Source organism: Emiliania huxleyi, assembly GCF_000372725.1.
Source record: "Emiliania huxleyi CCMP1516 chromosome Unknown EMIHUscaffold_15, whole genome shotgun sequence".
Taxonomy (NCBI): domain Eukaryota; phylum Haptophyta; order Isochrysidales; family Noelaerhabdaceae; genus Emiliania; species Emiliania huxleyi.
In genome coordinates, this window is record NW_005201092.1 from 496399 (window position 1) to 514329 (window position 17931).

Consider the following 17931-nt stretch of genomic DNA (forward strand, 5'->3'; position numbering starts at 1 on the left):
CGGTGCTCGCCACTGCGGCCAGGACGAGGACGATGGCGTGCCATCTGCGGGAGGCAGCTCCGCCGGCCTCTGCGCCTCACGCAGCTGGTGCGCGAAGCCCCGCAGCGCGCTGCACTGCGAGAGCTCCTCCATGGTCGGCGGCGGCGCGTCAATCGGCGCCACGGCTCCGGTGTAAAGTGCGCACAGCCCGGCCAAGTCCACGAGGGTTGGTGTGAGCGCCCCTTGCCAGAGGGTTCGGTGCAGGCCTTCTGCGTGCGCGCCCGACTCGAGCAGGACCGTCGCCCGCAGCCGGTACTCTGTGGCCGCGGCGGCTCTGGATGCCGCGTCGTTCTCGCGAGCCCGCTTGAGGAGTGAGTCGAATGATACGTGTGAAGACTCTGGTGTGGCTGACATCCTCGCCGTCGAGAAGAGAACGCAGAGCGCGCGCGCGCGCGGCCGCCGGTCAGCAAAGCGGCAATCGTCTGTTGAAGAAAATCGGGGTGGAATGCGCTCGTTAGCTCCGAGTAGAGGGGGCGTTCTGCAGTTAAGGGGAAACCCGGTACACGGAACTAACCCTCGGAGACCCGTGTTTACTTTACAGCCCTTTCCCTGCGAACGCGCACTCCCCCTAGGGGTCAGGGCTCTCTAGCCCGTAGCCCGATACCGACCATCCGGCCCGCTGGGTGCGCTTCTTAGCTCCTCGGCCCTGGATGTGAGGTTACCGACTGCACTCAAAGTGCTCCAAGTGTCTCGCTGGTCGGAGGACGCCACCGTCGCCTAGACTCCCTTGGCCTTGCGTCACTACGAACTACTTGCCTCCCCGTGTTTGTTTGTAGCCTGGCGTTTGAGAAAGAGAGATTCTTGGCGTTTGTGAGTATGTCTTTCTGTGGCGTTTGTGCCCCCCGTTTCGCGTTTGTGCCGCGTCCCGTGCCCCCGAGAGTTCATTCTACAAATTCTCGCTCCGGTGACCCCATGCCCTACGGCTGAGCGGGTTGCCAACTGCACTCTCCAAAAGCCAACCTCGCCGTCTTCTCTCACATTCTTTCTTACTAGCCCCAGCCTGTGGCGGTGGCCGTGGGGGAGGGGAGAGGCTCTCAATCCCTTCGGGCCGCGGCGTGCGCCCGCTCGTGCACCGCGCTCAGCGCCTCCATCTCTGCGTCGCTCAGCGCGCCCCAGGACCACAGGTCGAGGTCCTCCCTCATAAAGTCGGCTCGCCAGACGGCGGTGGCGAGGGGCCGCTTCTGCTGCACGATCCACTTGAGCGCCACCTGCGCGGCCGAGACGCCGTGCGCCGCCGCCACCGCCTTGACCTCGGGGATCGCCAGGACCGAGCCGTGTCGGCAGGAGGAGCCGTTCGGCCCGCCGCAGAGGGGCGAGTAGGCCATGTAGCCGATCCCCGCCCGGCTGCAGTACGCGAGGGTGGCCTCGTCGCGGTACCCGACCGAGAGGGAGCCCTGGTTCAGGGCGGGCGGCCAGACGCGCGGCTTGCGCACGCGCATCGCCTCAAAGTGCTTGGCCTGAAAGTTGGAGACGCCGATCGCGCGCGCCTTTCCCGCCAGGTAGGCGTCCTCCAGCGCCCGCCACGTGTCGTACGTGCTCTCCATGCGAAGCGACGGAAAGTGGATGAGCAGAAGGTCTACCGCCGCCACGCCTAGCTCTGAGAGGTCGGCGTCGATGTGGGCGGCAGCCTTCTCGTAGCTGCTGCTGGGAACCTTGGTGGTGAGGAAGGGCGCGGTGGTGGCGGGACCCGCCGCGGCGACGCCCTTGGCGATGAGCCGCTGCGTGCCGTAGTCGTAGGCGGTGTCGATGGCGGCGCCGCCCGCTCGCAGCCACATTGTGACCGCATCCGTCACGTTGACACCCGGATGGTGGATGCCGGAGCCGGTCCCGAGAGATACGTAAGGGAGGCTCACGCCCGGTGCGATGGGAAGGGAGGGAGGGGCGGCGGCGAGCATGGGAGGACAGAGAGTTGGCCGTCCTGTCGCCTCCCCCTTTGCAAAGTGCAAAGAAAGCGAGTTTATCGATCAACACTTTCGATAGACCGAAAGTAAGATCGTTCGGTGCAGAAACCCCGGCCATGCCCATGTAACGCAATTGTGCTCGTTTTTTTGATTTTTTGGTTTAGAAGTGTCTCCAAGTCTTCTGGACCCATCGATGGCCGTCGCCTCGACGCCGCTCGTCGCGGCACCATCGTGCCCGGCCTGGGCGAAGCGTCGTCGCGGGTTCCCGCCGCAGTTCGACGGCAAGCCGTGCGAGCCTGCCGAGGAGGAGGACATGTGGCTGTGCAGAGCCGACGGCCGCGCGCGCAGCACCGCCGACCTGAAGCGCCTGGCGACCGCCGCTCGGGTGCGAGCGAAACGAGCAGGAGATGCAGCCGCCGCGAACACGCGCGATCGGCAGGCGCGCGACCAGCGCCGCCGGCAGCGTGAGCAGCACGACCGGCGCGCAGCGCCGGCGGTCGCCAAGACCGTGCGCCCACAACGCGGCCAGTGCGGCTGCCCGGCGCACGCGGTGTGCGGCATGTGCGTCGACCAGGGCAAGCTCGCCGCGGCCGAGCAGGCGGCCATCGACCTGGAGACGCGCTTCCACGCCTCGACGAACGTCGTCATGGACCTGGAGCGGCCCGAGGACGAGACGGCGGCGCTGCTGCAGCGCTGCGTGCACGTCTCCGACGAGACGAAGCGGCGGCTGCTGGGCGAGTGGAGCGACGAGCGCATGGCGCACGCGCTGCCGCTGCACGCATGCGCCTCGTGCGGCGTGCGGGACCCGTCGCTGACGTACACGCGGGTTGACGTGTCGGCGCTGCCGCGCACTGTGTCTGTGCGCGTAGCCGGCGGCGAAGACGACGGTCGCCCGCCGACGCGAGTGACGGAGAGGGTGACGAGCAGATGCGCGACGCATCAGACGCGCAGGATGACGGTGCAAGCATGTCCGAGGGTAAGTAAAAGTGTGAGGTTTGGTGGAGGCTGTAGCGTCGTCGCGCGTAAGAAGCGTGGTGAAATTTAGAAAAGGAGTTGCGGTGTTGATCGCCGCGGGAGCCCTCTTATAGTCTAACTATGTCCCTTGGGTTGTCTGTTTTCTTTCTTTAATGGCAAGGCAGAGTGCAGGTGCACCCTCACGCCGCGCGTATAGGACCTTCCAGGGGATAAGTAAGAGAAAGAACACGCATGCTCTACCTATTCTCCCAGTAAGTAAGCTAGGTGGCGGCGTGCCGTCCTCCCGAGATCCACTTTTTAGGGGAGGGTGTTTTTTTGGGCTGCGACGCACCTTTTACTTGCTTATCGCAAGTCATTCGTCCGTCCCAGCCAGCCTCAGCAGCGAGCAATGCAGGTCGAGTTAGAATCTCTAACTGAAGAGCGCCAGCCGCTCGTGGGACTTCACATGGCGGTGGTGGTGCCCCTTCGCACGCGAGAAGACGCGGTGAGGTTGGAGAGGGCGGCCGAGCTGTGGTCGGACCCCGGGTTGGCCCCGTGTGCGGCGGCAATCCCAGAGGGCGAGGGAGACGCCCTCGGTGCGGTGCAGTCGGCGAGCCGTGCATTTGGACAGCGGTGCGAGCGCATGACCTCGCCGGCCTTCGTCCCGCGCCCTCATCGTCCCTTCGCGACCGCCCCGAGTGACACCTCAGTCGACCTGATCGCCTATCAAGAGGAGCACCTCCTGAGCCCCGCGCAGCTCGCCGCCGCCGTTGGCCGCGCGGCGGTGTGCTTTCGTAGGCTGATCATAAGCGAGACGCCCGCCGCCACCGCCGCTGCCGCCGCCACCTCCTCCTCCGGCAACCGCCTCTACTATCGGATGATGCTGCGGCTGTCGGGGCTGCAGCTCTACAACTACTGGTTCCTCGTGGAGGCGGACACGGAGCCGCTCACGCCGATCTGGCTTGAGTACATGGTCGCCCTTGTGCCTCCACTCGGCGAGCGCGTCTGGGTCAAGGGGAGCGATCCCCGCCACCCGTGCGGCGTGCGCTGCAAGGCAAAGGGCGGCAACAGGTACATTGGAAGAGCAGCCATCTACAACGGGCAGGACGCGCTTTTCCGCACCTTCGTGGAGGTGGCGCGAAACGCGAGTAGCCAGCTTCCGTTCGAGCGCGCTCTGTGGGCAGCTCGCATCAATAGCATCCAGACGCCTGAGGCACTCGGCTTCCCGCGCAAACGCCACGCCATCTCGCATCTCTTCCAGTTCTCCGACTGGCTGGTGAGCGACGCAAACATCAGCACGCCGGCGGCCCTCCGCAAGTACCCGTGCACGTTGCTCTTCCATCGCGCCCGCGATCACGCCGCGGCCGAGCCCGGCCGAAGCGCCGCTCGGGCGGCCGCCAGCATACACACACGTGTGTATGCGACTTTGAGAGAAGCTGCCTCGTTCACAGCCTTGTTCACTAGACGTTTAGTGGATAGTGCTCCAAGTTTGTAGACCTGATTCGCAGACAGGACCAGATTCCCCCTTTTCAAAGTGCTGATGGTTAGACTCAAATATATCCTGCGGAGCGCGTGGGCGGAGCGAGGGACGATATGGGATTTAGGCCCACCGTGCACCGGCGCGGTGGGAGGGTCACATCATGATTTCATGAGTGTGTGCGGCCGACCGGCTCCTACCCCCCACAAAGAGCCGGAAGCGGAACCCCAGCCGATGGTGGGTGCACGCGCGGCGACCCACGCGGGCTCCAGCTCGCCCTCTCCTCTGTCGTTTTCGTGGTCTAAAAAGGTGGAGGTGCGCCGCCCCCGGTGGCGGTGCACCCTGCACGTTTCTCCGTGACCGTATATTTACGCTGTACGCTGCGGGGAGGCCCCCCTGCGCACCGCGGATAGTCATAGAGGGGGCGCCACTTATAGCACTCTTTTTGTTGTTGCTGTCAGAGGAAATGGTTGACTAGAGTGTAGAGAGGTCTATTCACACAGAGTGCGGCGGCGCAGCAGCACGGCGCACTCGAGGTGCGGCGTGTAGGCAAAGTGATCGAAGATCGCGCTACGCACCACGGCGTGCGTCTGCAGGAGCCCCCCGCGCTGCAAGTTGTCGAGCAGCGCCTCCGGGTTGCAGGAGATGTACAGCACGTGGTCAAAGTAGCTCACGAGTCGCAGCGTGTCCGCGTCCAGCCCGCAGCGGGGAGGGTCCACCAGGATGACGTCCGTCCTGCCTCGCGCCTCCTCGAGCCAACGGGTCGTCGGGTTGGCAGACGGAGCCGCTGCCTCCGCCGCCGGCTGTGTCGGCTCCTCCCTCCCGCCAAGCTCGGCATCGGGCGGTGCCGCCGTCCGCCCCGCCGCCGCCTCCTTTGCGCCGCGGTCGAGCTTGCGCAGCAGCGAGCGGCAGAAGCGGCCCGAGTCGGCGGCGAGCACCTGCGGGAGGGGGCTCGGCGGAGGCGCGTGGAAAGGGGCTCCGAGAGAGCGCCAGAGTCCCGGCGGCGAGACACCGTCGCGTTGCGCACGCCGTTGGAGGCCAGGTTGTGCTCGGCGGCTGCGCAGAGCCGCCTGTCGATCTCGACGGCCAGCACGTGCGAGAAGTGCGTCGCCAGCGCGACGGTGTGGTTGCCTGCGGGGCACGTCGTGGACGTGTCATGGACGTGTCCCGCGACACGCACCACGAGTGCCGGCCGGTTGGGTTGCCGTTCCCGCTGTAGAGCTCGAGCAGCAGCGACTGCGCGGGCGCCGCGCCGCCGCCGCGCCTGGCCCTCTCGGCAGCGATGAGCCGCGCCGACTCGCAGAGCCAGTCCAGCGTCTTCTCGCACCTGCAGCAGAGGACGGCTCCGAGCACGGGTTGGGCGAGGGCGGGGGACGGGTCGCCGCCGCGCGCGCTCTCGCACATGGCCGCGCTCGGGTTGGAGAAGGAGCCCTCGACCTGCCGGTACGTGAGCCGCCTCCCGTCGTGCAGCGCGTACGTCTCGTCCACAGAGTCGCGGTCGAGCACCACGCGAGTTCCCTTTGCGCGGCCGAGCAGCGCCGGGAGGGAGAGCTCGGCCCGCATCGCCTCCGCCGCGGCCCGCCTATGGGCAGGCTCCGAGAAGGGTCGGGGAAGGGTCGAGAAGCGGCGGAGCTTCCGGACCGGCCCCGCCAGTCGGAGTGCATCGGCTCGCCGTATATCAAGGACACGAGCATGTCGCCGGTCTGGGTGCCGAGGAAGTGACACGCCTCGAGCCCAGTCGAGAGCGCCTCAGACGACGCGACCGCGGCGAGCAGCCGCGGCATCAGCTCGTTGATCTCCCGCGAGGCGACCGGGAATCGATCGACGGCGACGCGCGGTGCGTCCTTGTCGAAGAGCGCAAACTTGAGCACGCCGTCGAAGCGGCACATCGCGAAGCGGGCCCGCTGCCGGAAGTGGGCCGGCATGGAAGGGAAGATCTGCACCTCCACGCCGGCGAGGACGGCGCCAAAGAGGGACCGCATCGCGCTCGTCTTCTCCTGCAGCTGGTGCTCGTACGACTCGGGCTCAAAGGCCATCCAGGTGACCTTGCCATCGCACCGGATGGGAGCGGTGGCGGCCATGGCCATGCCCGGTTTGCTTGGTGTGGCGGCCAGATGTCGGTTCGTCGAGCGTCGGTGAGGTCCGTGGGGAGGTCGAGGAGGCGGACGGGCGGCGGCCTAGGCGAGGACGCGGCCGTGGCGGCAGCGGCCGCAAGCAACAACGCGCCCCCCCGCCCCCCGGGGCCCGATTGCAGGGTTTCCAACTTTTTGCGGGACGGTACCCCACTTTGTTGTCGTGCGTGTCGTCATCGTCTGTCCGGCGTTCACCCATACCGCGTTGCCAGTCCGAGCCTGGCTGTTCTTCACCTTTCTACCTACCTACCTCTTTGTTAGTATCGAGGTCAGATGCTGCGGCGCTGAGTCTCCTCCTCGCCACCCTTCCCTTTTTACTTTGAGGCTGTCGCTCCGAGAAAGCTCGTCTCGCAGCTGCGAGAAGGTATAAGCGAAGTCTGAGATCTGTCTGCGTGGAGCGTGCGGCCCCTGAGAGAGATTTTTGTTTAGTTGTTGCCCCTGTGCCACACGCCACACGGTACATAGGGAAAAAGGGTCGTTAGTCGTTCGAACTCTCGCATGAACTCAGCTCTCCGCACTCCGGAACGGGCTGCCTCGAACGGGGCTCCCCCACCTGCTCGTGCGCGCTGACCGCTGTGTGGCTGTGCGTGTGCCGCCCTCTCGTGCCGGGGAGCCGGGGTTCACGACTAATCGGCCAATGATTGATCTATGAAAACCACACGTTACATCCCATCGGCTATTTGAAATCCCTCTCGCGGAGACATGCTGTGATGATGGTTGATGATGATGTCAAAAAGTGGCATGGTCGGAGTTAAAATTTTGCGCGCCCCGGGCAGGCTCACGCCCGCTTCCTCGCCGGCGAGCGGACTCGCCGTGCGGCTGGCGCCGCCGCCTCACCGCCAGCCAGGCCCGCCGCCTTGCGCTTGGCGAGCGGCGTGCTCGGGAACACGTCCACGCTCCACACGCGCACGAGAAGCAGGACCGGCATGAGGACGTAGGCGCCGTAGACGGCCGTGACGAGGAGCGGGCGGCGTGAGGCGTGGGGTCCGAAGTACTGCTCCGCGAGGACGATGGGCATGATGGTGAGCAGGACGGTGGCGTACACGACGGCGGGCACGCGGACCCAGCTGCGCTGCCGCACAAAGGCGTAGATGGCGACGGCGTAGAAGGGCGCCTGCACCAGCACCTCGACCCAAATGGCAGCTCGGAACCAGACCGGCCGCGCGTGCATCAGCGGGTCGGCGGCACTCCACCACCGGACGGCGCGGACGCACGGCTCTGGCGGCCACAGCGGCGTGTGCGCTGCGTCGAGGCCGTACAGGTCGGGCCGCTGCACGAGGACAGCCTCGATGTCGACAAAGAAAGTGACCGCGAGGCCGACGCAGAACCAGCCGATGAGGACCGCGTCGACGGGTCGCATCGGCGCTCGCTCGCCGGCAGGCAGCGGCGGCAGTGGAAAGAAGCGCGAGACGGTCGCTTGATACTCTGCGTACTGCGGGTACTTTCGCGAGGAGAGGACCTCGGTGACGTCGAGCGAGGCGTGCGGCAGCACAAAGAGGCAAGTGAGGAATGCCGCGCCCGAGATGGTCCAGTTGACGAGCGGCAGCCTACAGGACGCGTCCAGGACATGTCCGGGACGTGTCCTGCCGGCGGCGTTGTACCGTCGCCCGAGTCGGCCACCCGGCGGCGAGCGAGAAGAGGTAAAAGGCCCACCAGATCGCAACCTCGCAAAAGTAGTTTGGGTGGCGCGAGTAGCGCCACAGGCCCGAGCAGAGGAAACCGCGGCCAAACTCGGCGCCGAGCGGCTCCTTGGCGCGCAGGCGGCGGTACTTTTCCGTCTGGAAGCGCATCATCTGCCGGTCTGCCGTCGCCTCGCCCGCGAGCAGCAAGAGGTAGAGCGCCGTCGCCGCGGCGTCGAGTGCGTTGAGCGGCACGTCCGAGCTGGCCGCCGCCGCCGCGGGCGACGAGAAGGCGAGGATGACGAGCTGCTGGAACCTAGGCGTTACCGAGGGCGGGGGTGAGAGGCGGTGTCCCCGGCGAGGGTAGCGTCACCGAGCTTCCGCGTTCCGCGGCGAGGGCAGGGGCGTCACCGAGCTTTGGTGAAGCAGCGAGGCGGTGTGAGAGGCGGTGGCAGGGGCATGTATGGCGACGCCGCGACGCGCGGGTATCTGGCGAGGGCAGCGCGGCACCCGCAGATGAAGAGCAGATTGAAGACCTCCCAACCGCGGTCGAAGCCGGGCCAGGTGCGGATCTCTGCCCAGCGGTAGTCCTCGCCGCCCGAAAAGCCGCCCTTGCGTGCAAAGTTGGCGGTCAGGCGGAGGCCCCAGATCGAAGCCAGCGTCGCGAGGAGCAGCCCGCGCGGCGTGGGCGCCGATCCGTACCAGTGCCAGCAGTAGAGCCACGGCAGGATGGACCAGAGGCGGTCGACGATGGAAGGGTCGGAGGTGCCCTTGGAGCGGATCGTGCGCAGCGAGAGTAGCCACAGCGACAGGCAGATTGTCAGCGTGATCAAGACCTGCCTGGCCCAGGGATCGTGCCAGCACCCCCGAGGATCGGGGATGCAGCTCGCCACCGATGTGTATCGCAGCCAAACAGCGGACAGCGTCGCGATCTGAACCACGGAGCCGAGAAGCGCCGCCTGGACGGTGGGAGGCGCGACCGTGCCCGACAGCGTCGCCGCGGTGGAGCCGGTGAGGCTCGTCATGCGAAGCAGGGCGTCTCGGCAAGCTTCGCGGTAAACGCGCGCCCGCAAGAAAAAAAATGCGCGCCGTGCACGGAGGTAACTGCAGCGCTTCTTTTCTTTTCCTCGCGATGTCCACCCCGCCGCGCCGCCACTCGCGCCGCCTCGCCGCCGCCGCCGCCGCCGCCGCACACTGCCCCCTCACCGACCTGCCCCTCGAGCTTGTCGCGCGCGTCATCTCCCGCTTCGACAGCCCCGCCGACATCGCTCGCGCCGCGGCCGTCTCGCTGCTCTTCCACGCCTCGCTTAAGCTGGAGGGCATCCGCTTGCGCCTGCAAGAGGCCGGCTACGAGCCGCCGGCGCAGCCAGAGGGCGAGAGCTGCGCCGTGCGGTGGCTGTGCCTCTATGCCTTGCTGCGCGAGGCCAACCCGCCGGCGAGGGCGGCGGCAGGCCGTCAGCACAGCGTCTTCATCGACGGTGAGGGGCGGCTCTCATCGTGCGGCGCGGCAGCGGAGGGCGAGGAGGGCGAGGAGGGCGAGGAGGACGAAGAGGAGGAGTTTCCAGGCCTTCTCGGCCACGGCGAGGGCGTGCTGCAGCTTAAGACGCCGACCCGTCTCCCGTCGCTCCTCGACCCGCCTCCCGGAGGCGAGCGCGCGATTGGTGTGGCGGCGTCACGATACAGCCTCGCTCTCTCCGTGGACGGCGCCCTTTGGTCCTGGGGCAGCGGCGAGGACGGCAAGCTGGGACACGGTGACGAGGAGGACCAGTGGCAGCCCAAGAAGATCGAGGCCTTTGCTGGCCAGCGCGTCGTCGCTGTGTCCGCTGGACTGAACCACAGCCTCGCCATCACTGCCGACGGCTCCGTCTGGAGCTGGGGCGGTGGAAGCTTTGGCAAGCTGGGCCACGGCGACCAGCAGCACCAGCTGCTGCCGAAGAAGGTCGAGGCTTTGGCTGGCCGGCGCGTCGTCGCTATGTCGGCTGGAATCGCGCACACCCTCGCCATCACCGCCGACGGCGCCGTCTGGAGCTGGGGCTATGGACGCTTTCGCCAGCTCGGCCACGGCGACCAGCAGCGCCAGCTGCTGCCCAAGAAGATCGAGGCCTTTGCTGGCCAGCGCGTCGTCGCTGTGTCGGCGGGATTCGCGCACAACCTCGCCATCACCGCCGACGGCGCCCTCTGGAGCTGGGGCTATGGATGCTTTGGCCAGCTGGGCCACGACGACACGCAGAACCAGCTGCTGCCAAAGAAGATCGAGGCCTTTGCTGACCAGCGTGTCATCGCTGTATCGGCTGGAGCGCAGCACGGCCTTGCCCTCACCGCCAACGGCGCCATCTGGAGCTGGGGCAATGGAAACTACGGCCGGTTGGGCCACGGCGACGCGCAGACCCAGCTGCTGCCGAAGAAGATCGAGGCCTTTGCTGGCCAGCGCGTCGTCGCTGTGTCGGCAGGGGAAGACCACAGCCTCGCCATCACCGCCGACGGCGCAGTCTGGAGCTGGGGCGCTGGCGGACTCGGCCGCTTAGGCCACGGAGAGGACCTGTCGGACCAGATGCTGCCCAAGAAGATCGAGGTGTGGTCGCAGGAGTGAGAGGGGGGCGAGGGGCGTGTGGCTGATATAGGAGTGTGACCGTCTCGGATACGAGTGGAGCCGCATTATATGAAAACCCCAGAACGTTCCGGACACCGTCCCACCGTCGCCTCGTCGCCTCGCTACCTGGCTCGCTACAGACGTCACGCCCCGCCGCGCGCGGGGTGGCGAGAGGAGCTCGTCGTGCTGCATGCTGCGCTGGGCGCGTGTGTGGGCCGCGCGGGGGGCGCCCCCCCCCCCCGCGCTGAGCGCTGTCAGCGGTGGGCCACCTCTCGGCTCACGCCGCTGACCCAAGCACCCAACCGCATGCGTGGCGGCGCCGGCGGCGCAGTCAGAGTACAGAGAAGGAGAGAGTGTGCACAGGCTGTGCGCAGCGCGGCCGGGACGGGTGAGAAGGCTCGCCAAGCACCGCTCAGCGGCGAGGGGGAGGGTGGCGGCGGCGGCGGCGAGGCGCGGGGCGGTGGCAGCGGTGGTGCAGACGGCGGGATTGACAGGGGAGGCGGCGGCCACGAACGGAGCGGCGGCGAGAGGGGAGGACGCGGCCGTGGCGGCAGCGGCCTGCAAGCAACAACGCGGCGGGGCAGGGTTTCCAACTTTTTGCGGGACGGTATGGTATGGAGGGTGGGCGGGTATGGTCCTGACCGCCCAAGACTAGCCCTCGACAGGGGTGGGGGGGTATGGTCCCTCGGCCCCTCGCTCTACTGCCGCCGCCGAGCGCGCAGCGCCATGACACGCGCAAGGTGCTCGACGAGCCCTACCAGGGCTGCCCCGGGGGCATCATCGCGGACGAGCCCGCGGAGCACTCCCTCGTCGCCGAGTTCGGGATGTACTACAAGAGGCCCCCGAGATTGCGCCGCTGGCGCAGCCGGCCAACCCGCTCGAGGCGACCACCGGCGTCCGGCGAGGCGACCCGGAGGGGCATTCATTTTTTGGGGGGCGTGCTGAGCCCTTCCGCACCGGGTGGTCGATCTGCGCCCGAAACCAGTCCCATGGCGCTGACGACATGCCCAGCCGGGCCTGACCGACGAGCAGAAAATTCCCCTCACGCATGCAACACAAAAACAAAAGCGCATGCATGATCGCCGTCCGAAGCGGTCGGCCGCCGGCCCACGGTTGTGGCCACCGTCGCCGGCCCAGGCAGTGGCAAGACGACCATGCAGGAAGGCCTCGCTGTGAAGCTGCGCCGGAAGGGGCACGAGCGAGAGAGAGAGAGAGAGAAGTCTTGATACGAAACCACGACGACACACACCAGTCGACTCGCATCGGTTGCCTCCATGAACGGCGGAGCTATTCTCGCGCCCACACCACACCTGGCTCCAACGTGGACACGCCCATAGCTGGGGACACTACTAGGTCACGCATGGCATCACAGAAGTTTTATCTCTGGGCCCCGAAAGGCATCTCTAGCAGTGTCGTTACACATGCCCCCTCCCCTCCTGGGCGTCTCTCTCTCTCTCTCTCTCTCTCTCTCTCTCTCTCTCTCTCGGGCACGAGCGCGTGCTCTAGATTCTTGAGTTTTTCTGCTTGTTAAATTCTTCCCTCGGATGGTCCTGTGACTGCTGTTCAGCCTCCTGGACTACGCAGTCTCGAAGGTGATCTCGCTCTGCGGCGGGCCCGAGGCGACGAGCCGCGGAGGCTGCGCGCTCTCGTGTGATGCTCGGCCAGCGAAGCGAGGATCCAGCATCGCACACGGCGTGCCAGTAGTCCAAGCATCACTGGTCCAGTAGCGTGGATCGTAACGTGCAGCATGATGGGGCTCGGCGAAATCGGCGGATACCGTGCGCCCAGCCCCGGAGATAGGCACGCCGCGCTCCACCGAAATTCGCTGTCAGTCGTTTGTGTTTTTAGCTCTGAGTCGACAATTCCCTGAGACGCAGTGTGGGTGAATGAATAAGTTGTTTTGACCTGGGCTGACCTCCTGCTCGAAGAGGGCACCTCGAAGCTTCTACAGAGCGCCGGCCCGCACACTCGTCTCGAGGTCAGCTCTCCCCCACCCGCACCCCGCGACACACACACACACGGTCACGGACACACACTCACACACGGTCGGGTGTCGGTCGCCGTGAGCTCGTCGTGCCGCAGTGGCCAGTGCTCGTGGTCGTGCAGTCCACAGTGCAGTCCACAGTGCACGAGAGCGGCGCAGCGGCGGCAGCGCCCCCCAGCCGCGGCCCTCCGTGATCGCCGCGCGCCTGTCCCTGTGCCTCGCGCGGGCGCCATGCGACGGCGCCGACGCCCGCTGGCGTCGGACTGGCGTAGTACGATACGCGGCGCTCTGGCTCTCAGACATGGCTCTTCTGACTTCTCCCTCTGCTGCTCGTGCCGAACCCCCCCCCCCCCCCCCCCCGCACATGAATCATGATCGACGACTACCCGTCCTTCGTTCGGCGACTCCACCCTGACAACAACATCATGTTCATGTTCATGTGTGTGAGTGTTAGAGTTGTTTCTTGAGAGTTGTTTGGTATTAAAAATCTCTCTCTCCCCCACCCTGAGCGCTGAGGACCCGACGGGGACGACGCCACCACCCACCCTCGCGAGGGGATCTCCATAAATTCTACATACTGAGTACAATGAATGCTGTCTAAGGTCCGGCAGGTTCTCGGCGGGGGCCGGGCACCGCCTCGGCTTTTCACAGCCTCTACAAGGTCGACAGGCCGGTGCCGCTTGGTTTGGAGGTTAGCCGCCGCGGTTCTTGCAGACGGCGGTTTCGGCCACGCGCGCGTGCGACGTGCAGACGAGCAAGAGGAGATGGCGCAGATGCAACCGACTTCCATGGCCATGGCCGTGCCGGTGGCGGTGGCGGCGCCGACGGCGGGTCGCTCGCAGGAGGAGATGGTCTCGCTCTTCGGCGGCCTCGATGGCATCGAGGTCGCGGTGAGATCCGATCAGCACGACTCGGAGGGCACGTATCAATTCCTCAGCCAGGTCTTCCAGCAGCAGTCGACCTTGATGAACCCCTTTGGGATTGCCACGGCAACTCGCGGCTCATTTTCGATCAAGAGCACGGCGGAGGGCAATCCCGAAATCGCCACGCTCTGCGTCGCCACTGGAGACCGCTTCCGCGGCGACATGGCCGCGGCGATCGTCCTGCCGGACAACACCGTGCTCGCGCAGTGGAGCCGCAGCTCGCGGCCGACGATGATCTCGTCAGGCGAGACCGACTTGCCGGTGAGCGTCTTCGGCGCGCCCTATGGCAAGATGCAGACCAGCAAGTGGGGCATGGGCCACTCCTACGTTGACGCGAGCGGCAAAGGCGTTCGGCCAAGGTCGCACGGCTGCTTTCAGTGCAAGACGTACTGGTGCATCGCCTCCTTCTGCCTCTTCTTCCCGACGTGCTCGATCGCGTCGATCGCCATCATCTGCTGCGTGATGCCAGGGGTGCCCGGCCTCTATGACCTCAAGACCACGCCGGACGGCCCTTCTGTCGGCCTGCTCAAGCTCTGGCAGCAAGGGGGCGACATCAGCGAGAGCTCCAAGATCAAGCTCGAGATCACGCCCGGCACGGACGCGCAGACGAGGACCGCTGCTGCGCTGGCGGCGCTCTTTATGATCGCCGACATCTTCATCGACCCGCCAAAGGGCGGCAACCACGGCGGCGGCGGCGCACCGCATGCGGCGGAAATGGATCGCTGAGCAGACTGAGCTGCCGGCAGCCCGTCGGCAGAGAAGAGAGAAACCGGATAGAAAACAAGAACACAACGCACTCTCTCACATGACAAGCGATCCCACGACAGCGATTGTGGGGACTACATGATCCGTACGTGAAGGGTGGAGGGGCCCGCCCGCAGAGCTAGGCGGCGTGGGCGCCCCCCACTGGGGCCGAGGCTAAGAGGACGTCTGCCGCTTGCTACTAGTTGCTTGTCAAGACGCTCAAGTAGCTTGTTGTTGACGTCCCTCGTCGTTGACCCATGACTAGTTGCAAAAATGTACGTAAGAGCTACAGCGAGAAAAAGTCTCACGTGGAAAAAACAAAAACTGTGAAAAACGCTGTTACGGCCGAGCTCGGCACTATCTGCTCAAAAAAAAGTGACGTAGGGCACCCACTTTAAGTCTTTGGCACTTTTTAAGCGTTCCGCGCACACACAAGGTCCGCCTGCGTGCGCCGCCAGCTTCCCAGGGCCATCGCGCGAAAAACGACGGAGGAGATGCATCCTAGCTGTCGCCACCGAAGGCGACTCGACGCCGCTGAGATCGGAGATCAAGCTCTGACAGGTCACACGTCGCTCCTTTGACGCCGACGTGACTCGCCCGTGCAGAGCACATCAGGACACGGTCTCGACGCGCTCGGTACGACGCCTGCGACCCGTCTCGGGTCAGGTGGCACGACGCTCATCGCGCCCGCCAGCGCTGCCGTGCAGGTTGCCACGACGAGGTCGAGCACGCTTCTATACGCTCGCCGAGCCTTCCTTTCCATCCCATTAGGCAGCCTGGGAACGGTGGCGGTCAGAGGCAAAGCCTACGAGGGGTGGTGGAACCACATGTCACGGCTACTGCCGGCTCGACCCCACGATAACCTCCGAAGGCTGACTTTGAGGCACCATAATCGGACGATGTCGACGAGCTGGGTCGCTCTCGCGGTAGCCAGGTAGCCCCCCATACTAGTAGCACCAGCCATGGCCTCAGGGAGGTGCGGGCGAGGGCGCTGGGAGCAACACGGAACAAAAAACATCAAAATTCAATCATTTCCACAGCACCCGTATTTGCAACTAGTCCCATTTGGCACGCCCAGGGGATTTAACCCAGTCGGCACGCGCATTGCGCGCCTGCTTGTTGATGTTTTCGGCGTCGCCCGCCACCGCCGCCATGGAGATCTGCTGCGTGGTGGTGGACGACGACAAAGGAGGAGGCGCTCGCCGACGCCGCCCCATTACACCGTCCGGAACCGTGTTGGTGCCCACCGCTTCCTTGGCGAACACGTGGAGGAACTGCTTGGTGGGCGGCGCAATGCCACCCGAAGTTTCCACGAGCACCAGCCGCGTTATGGCTTTCTTGACCCACCCACCCACTTCGCGTCGTACTACCACCCCATGCACTTCCAGGAGCCTGCATCCGTCTTGATCCATCCCTCGGCAGACGCCTCGGGGCGCCACGTGAGGCCGTAGACGAGTGCGAAGCCGAAGCCAAGAGAGAAGAAATCTCTCTCTCTCCCGAAGCCTGGTGCAAGCTCGCGCCGCGCGAAATCTTTTTGCAAAACTCGCGGCATGGCGGCGCTCATGTGGTTCGCCGGAGTGCTGCTCTTCGGCTATTCCTGCTGCTGCTACCTTCCCTACCGCTACCTGGTCGGCTTCGAGTGGCCGCGCCTGCGCCAGCTCCTCTATTTTCCGCTCGCGGGACAGCTGCGGTGGGAGCACGCGACGCAGCGCGCGCTGCTCCTGAGGCGGCTGGGGGCGGAGGAGGTCTCGCTCACCACCTCGGACGAGCGGGCGGTGCACGCTGTGTGGGCCGAGCCGCAGGGGCAAAATGCTGGCGGCGGCGGCGGCGGGAACAATGGCGAGGGCGCTCGGCCCGTGGTGCTGCTGCTACACGCCAACGCGATGGTGCTGGACGACATGACGGACTGGGCGCAGTATTACCTCAGCCTCGGCTGCGCCGTCCTCGTCCTCACCTTCTGGGGCTACCCCGACCCCGCCGAGGAGCCCGCCGCCTCGACACACTTCCGAGAAGGACTCGTGACATCCTCCCCCTCACCCTCTCCGCTGCCATGTGACATGAGCACTAACCCTCACCCTCACCCTCACCCTCACCCTCACCCTCTTGGCTGCCGTGTGACATGTCCATTTGACATGTGCAGGAGCACGCCGCGTACTCGGAGCGGCCCGACGCGCCGGGCAGCCCCGACGCGAGGGAGGCGGGCGCGTTGCTCCCCGGCGAGGCCGCCTACTGCCCCTCCGAGCTCTCCCTCTACCTCGACGCGGAGGCCGCCTCTCGCACACCCTACCCCTACCCCTACCCCTACCCCTACCCCTACCCCTACCCCTACCCCTACCCCTACCCCTACCCCTACCCCTCACCCTCACCCTCACCCTCACCCTCACCCTCACCCTCACCCTCACCCTCACCCTCACCCTCACCCTCACCCTACCCCTGACCCTGACCCTGACCCTACACCCTGACCCTACCCCTGACCCCGACCCTGACCCTGACCCTGACCCTGACCCTGACCCTAACCCTAGGCCGCCCTCTCGCACATCCGCACCGCGCGAGGCGCCGCCGCCGCGTCGAGCGGCCGCTGTAGAGCAAGAGACGGAGGGAGGAAGCCGTCTTCAGCTGTGGCGGACAGGCGCGCCCGTCGAGCGCGTCCTCGTGCACGGTCTCTCGATTGGCGGTGGCGCCGCGTGCGCCTTGGGCGTCCGCCACCCCGGCCTGCGAGGCAGCGTAGATGCGAAATGTCTCCCCGCGTCTCCCCGCGTCTCCCCACCTCTCCCCACCTCTCCCCACCTCTCCCCACCTCTCCCCACCTCTCCCCATCACCTCTCCCCATCACCTCTCCCCATCTCTCCCCATCTCTCCCCCTCTCTCCCCACCTCTCCCCATCTCGTAGGCGCGTCACCCTCGACCAGACTTTCGCCTCGATGCACGCCGTCTCTGCGCACGTCGGCAAGGGACTCTACGAGCAGGCGCGGGCTGCCAAGCCTCCGCACTTCCTCGGACCCTCCTCGGACCTTCTCCTCGGACCCTTCTCCTCGGACCCTCCTCGGACCCTCTCGGACCCCTCCTCGGACCCTCTCGGACCCCTCCTCGGACCCTCTTGCTCGGACTCTTCTCCTCGGAGCCCGTGCGCCCGCAGGTCGTCCTCTCCAAGGCGCCGCGCTGGTCGCGCTCCTTCCTGCGCGCCATCGCTCCGTGCGCCGCCTCGGCTCGCCGCGCGGCCTGCTGTGAGCAGCGTCTCTTAACTCCTTTGGAACCGTGTGGGTCCAGGTGCGCCGTCTGGCTCGCTGCGTGGCTGGTTGTCGCGCTGGCATTCCGCCCGCCCTCCGCCGCCGAGCGGCACGCGCCGCACTGCGCCGTGCTGGACAGGCTCGACAACGTCGGCAGGGCGGTTTCTTTTTTCTATTTTCAGCCTTTTCTTTCTTTTTTCTACAGGCTCGACAACGTCGGCAAGGCGGGGCGGATGCGAGGCGCCGCCGCTGGCGTCTGTCGACGCGCACCGTCCCAGTTCCGGTTCGACTCATCCGCAGTCTGCCCTCTGCCAGGCGACCTCTTCGTCTTCTTTGCCGAG

General features: G+C 66.2%; 7 protein-coding genes across 7 annotated transcripts; 4 read left to right on the forward strand and 3 right to left on the reverse strand.

Annotated features, from left to right (window-relative positions):
* Nucleotides 1-1223: 1223 nt before the first annotated feature.
* On the reverse strand, nt 1224-1871 carry EMIHUDRAFT_44810 (hypothetical protein; the record flags this gene model as incomplete). The annotated part of the gene is made up of 1 exon (XM_005786621.1): nt 1224-1871. A coding segment is annotated over one exon (648 nt), but the record flags the coding sequence as incomplete, so codon positions are not given.
* A 260-nt stretch (nt 1872-2131) lies between these two features.
* On the forward strand, nt 2132-2985 carry EMIHUDRAFT_352243 (hypothetical protein; the record flags this gene model as incomplete). The annotated part of the gene is made up of 2 exons (XM_005786622.1): nt 2132-2783; nt 2826-2985. Coding segments are annotated over 2 exons (795 nt in total), but the record flags the coding sequence as incomplete, so codon positions are not given.
* A 1821-nt stretch (nt 2986-4806) lies between these two features.
* EMIHUDRAFT_449313 (hypothetical protein) lies at nt 4807-6452 on the reverse strand (the record flags this gene model as incomplete). The annotated part of the gene is made up of 5 exons (XM_005786623.1): nt 4807-5309; nt 5384-5502; nt 5669-5691; nt 5774-5953; nt 6013-6452. The coding sequence occupies 5 exons, from the start codon at nt 6450-6452 to the stop codon at nt 4863-4865; spliced, it is 1209 nt and encodes a 402-aa protein (XP_005786680.1). The 3' UTR covers nt 4807-4862.
* Nucleotides 6453-7136: 684 nt separating this feature from the next.
* EMIHUDRAFT_462535 (hypothetical protein) lies at nt 7137-9175 on the reverse strand. Its single transcript, XM_005786624.1, has 3 exons — nt 8633-9175; nt 8124-8438; nt 7137-8050 (listed from the first exon to the last, which is right to left on the reverse strand). The coding sequence occupies exons 1-3, from the start codon at nt 9145-9147 to the stop codon at nt 7282-7284; spliced, it is 1599 nt and encodes a 532-aa protein (XP_005786681.1). The 5' UTR covers nt 9148-9175; the 3' UTR covers nt 7137-7281.
* A 4111-nt stretch (nt 9176-13286) lies between these two features.
* Nucleotides 13287-14345, forward strand: EMIHUDRAFT_98658 (hypothetical protein; the record flags this gene model as incomplete). The annotated part of the gene is made up of 1 exon (XM_005786625.1): nt 13287-14345. One exon carries the CDS (start codon nt 13287-13289, stop codon nt 14343-14345), a length of 1059 nt encoding a protein of 352 aa, XP_005786682.1.
* A 275-nt stretch (nt 14346-14620) lies between these two features.
* EMIHUDRAFT_201938 (hypothetical protein) lies at nt 14621-14921 on the forward strand (the record flags this gene model as incomplete). Its single annotated transcript, XM_005786626.1, has 2 exons — nt 14621-14738; nt 14884-14921. The coding sequence occupies 2 exons, from the start codon at nt 14621-14623 to the stop codon at nt 14919-14921; spliced, it is 156 nt and encodes a 51-aa protein (XP_005786683.1).
* A 992-nt stretch (nt 14922-15913) lies between these two features.
* EMIHUDRAFT_201940 (hypothetical protein) lies at nt 15914-16947 on the forward strand (the record flags this gene model as incomplete). The annotated part of the gene is made up of 3 exons (XM_005786627.1): nt 15914-16381; nt 16504-16568; nt 16917-16947. 3 exons carry the CDS (start codon nt 15914-15916, stop codon nt 16945-16947), a joined length of 564 nt encoding a protein of 187 aa, XP_005786684.1.
* Between the last annotated feature and the right edge of the window lie 984 nt (nt 16948-17931).

Coding starts and splice junctions, on each gene's coding strand:
- EMIHUDRAFT_462535 (XM_005786624.1), bottom strand. CDS start 9,147: ATGACGAGCCTCACCGGCTCCACCGCGGCGACGCTGTCGGGCACGGTC. Junction 8,439..8,632: donor AATCTGCTCTTCATCTGCGG/GTGCCGCGCTGC, acceptor GGTAACGCCTAG/GTTCCAGCAGCTCGTCATCC. Junction 8,051..8,123: donor CTCTTCTCGCTCGCCGCCGG/GTGGCCGACTCG, acceptor CGCGTCCTGTAG/GCTGCCGCTCGTCAACTGGA.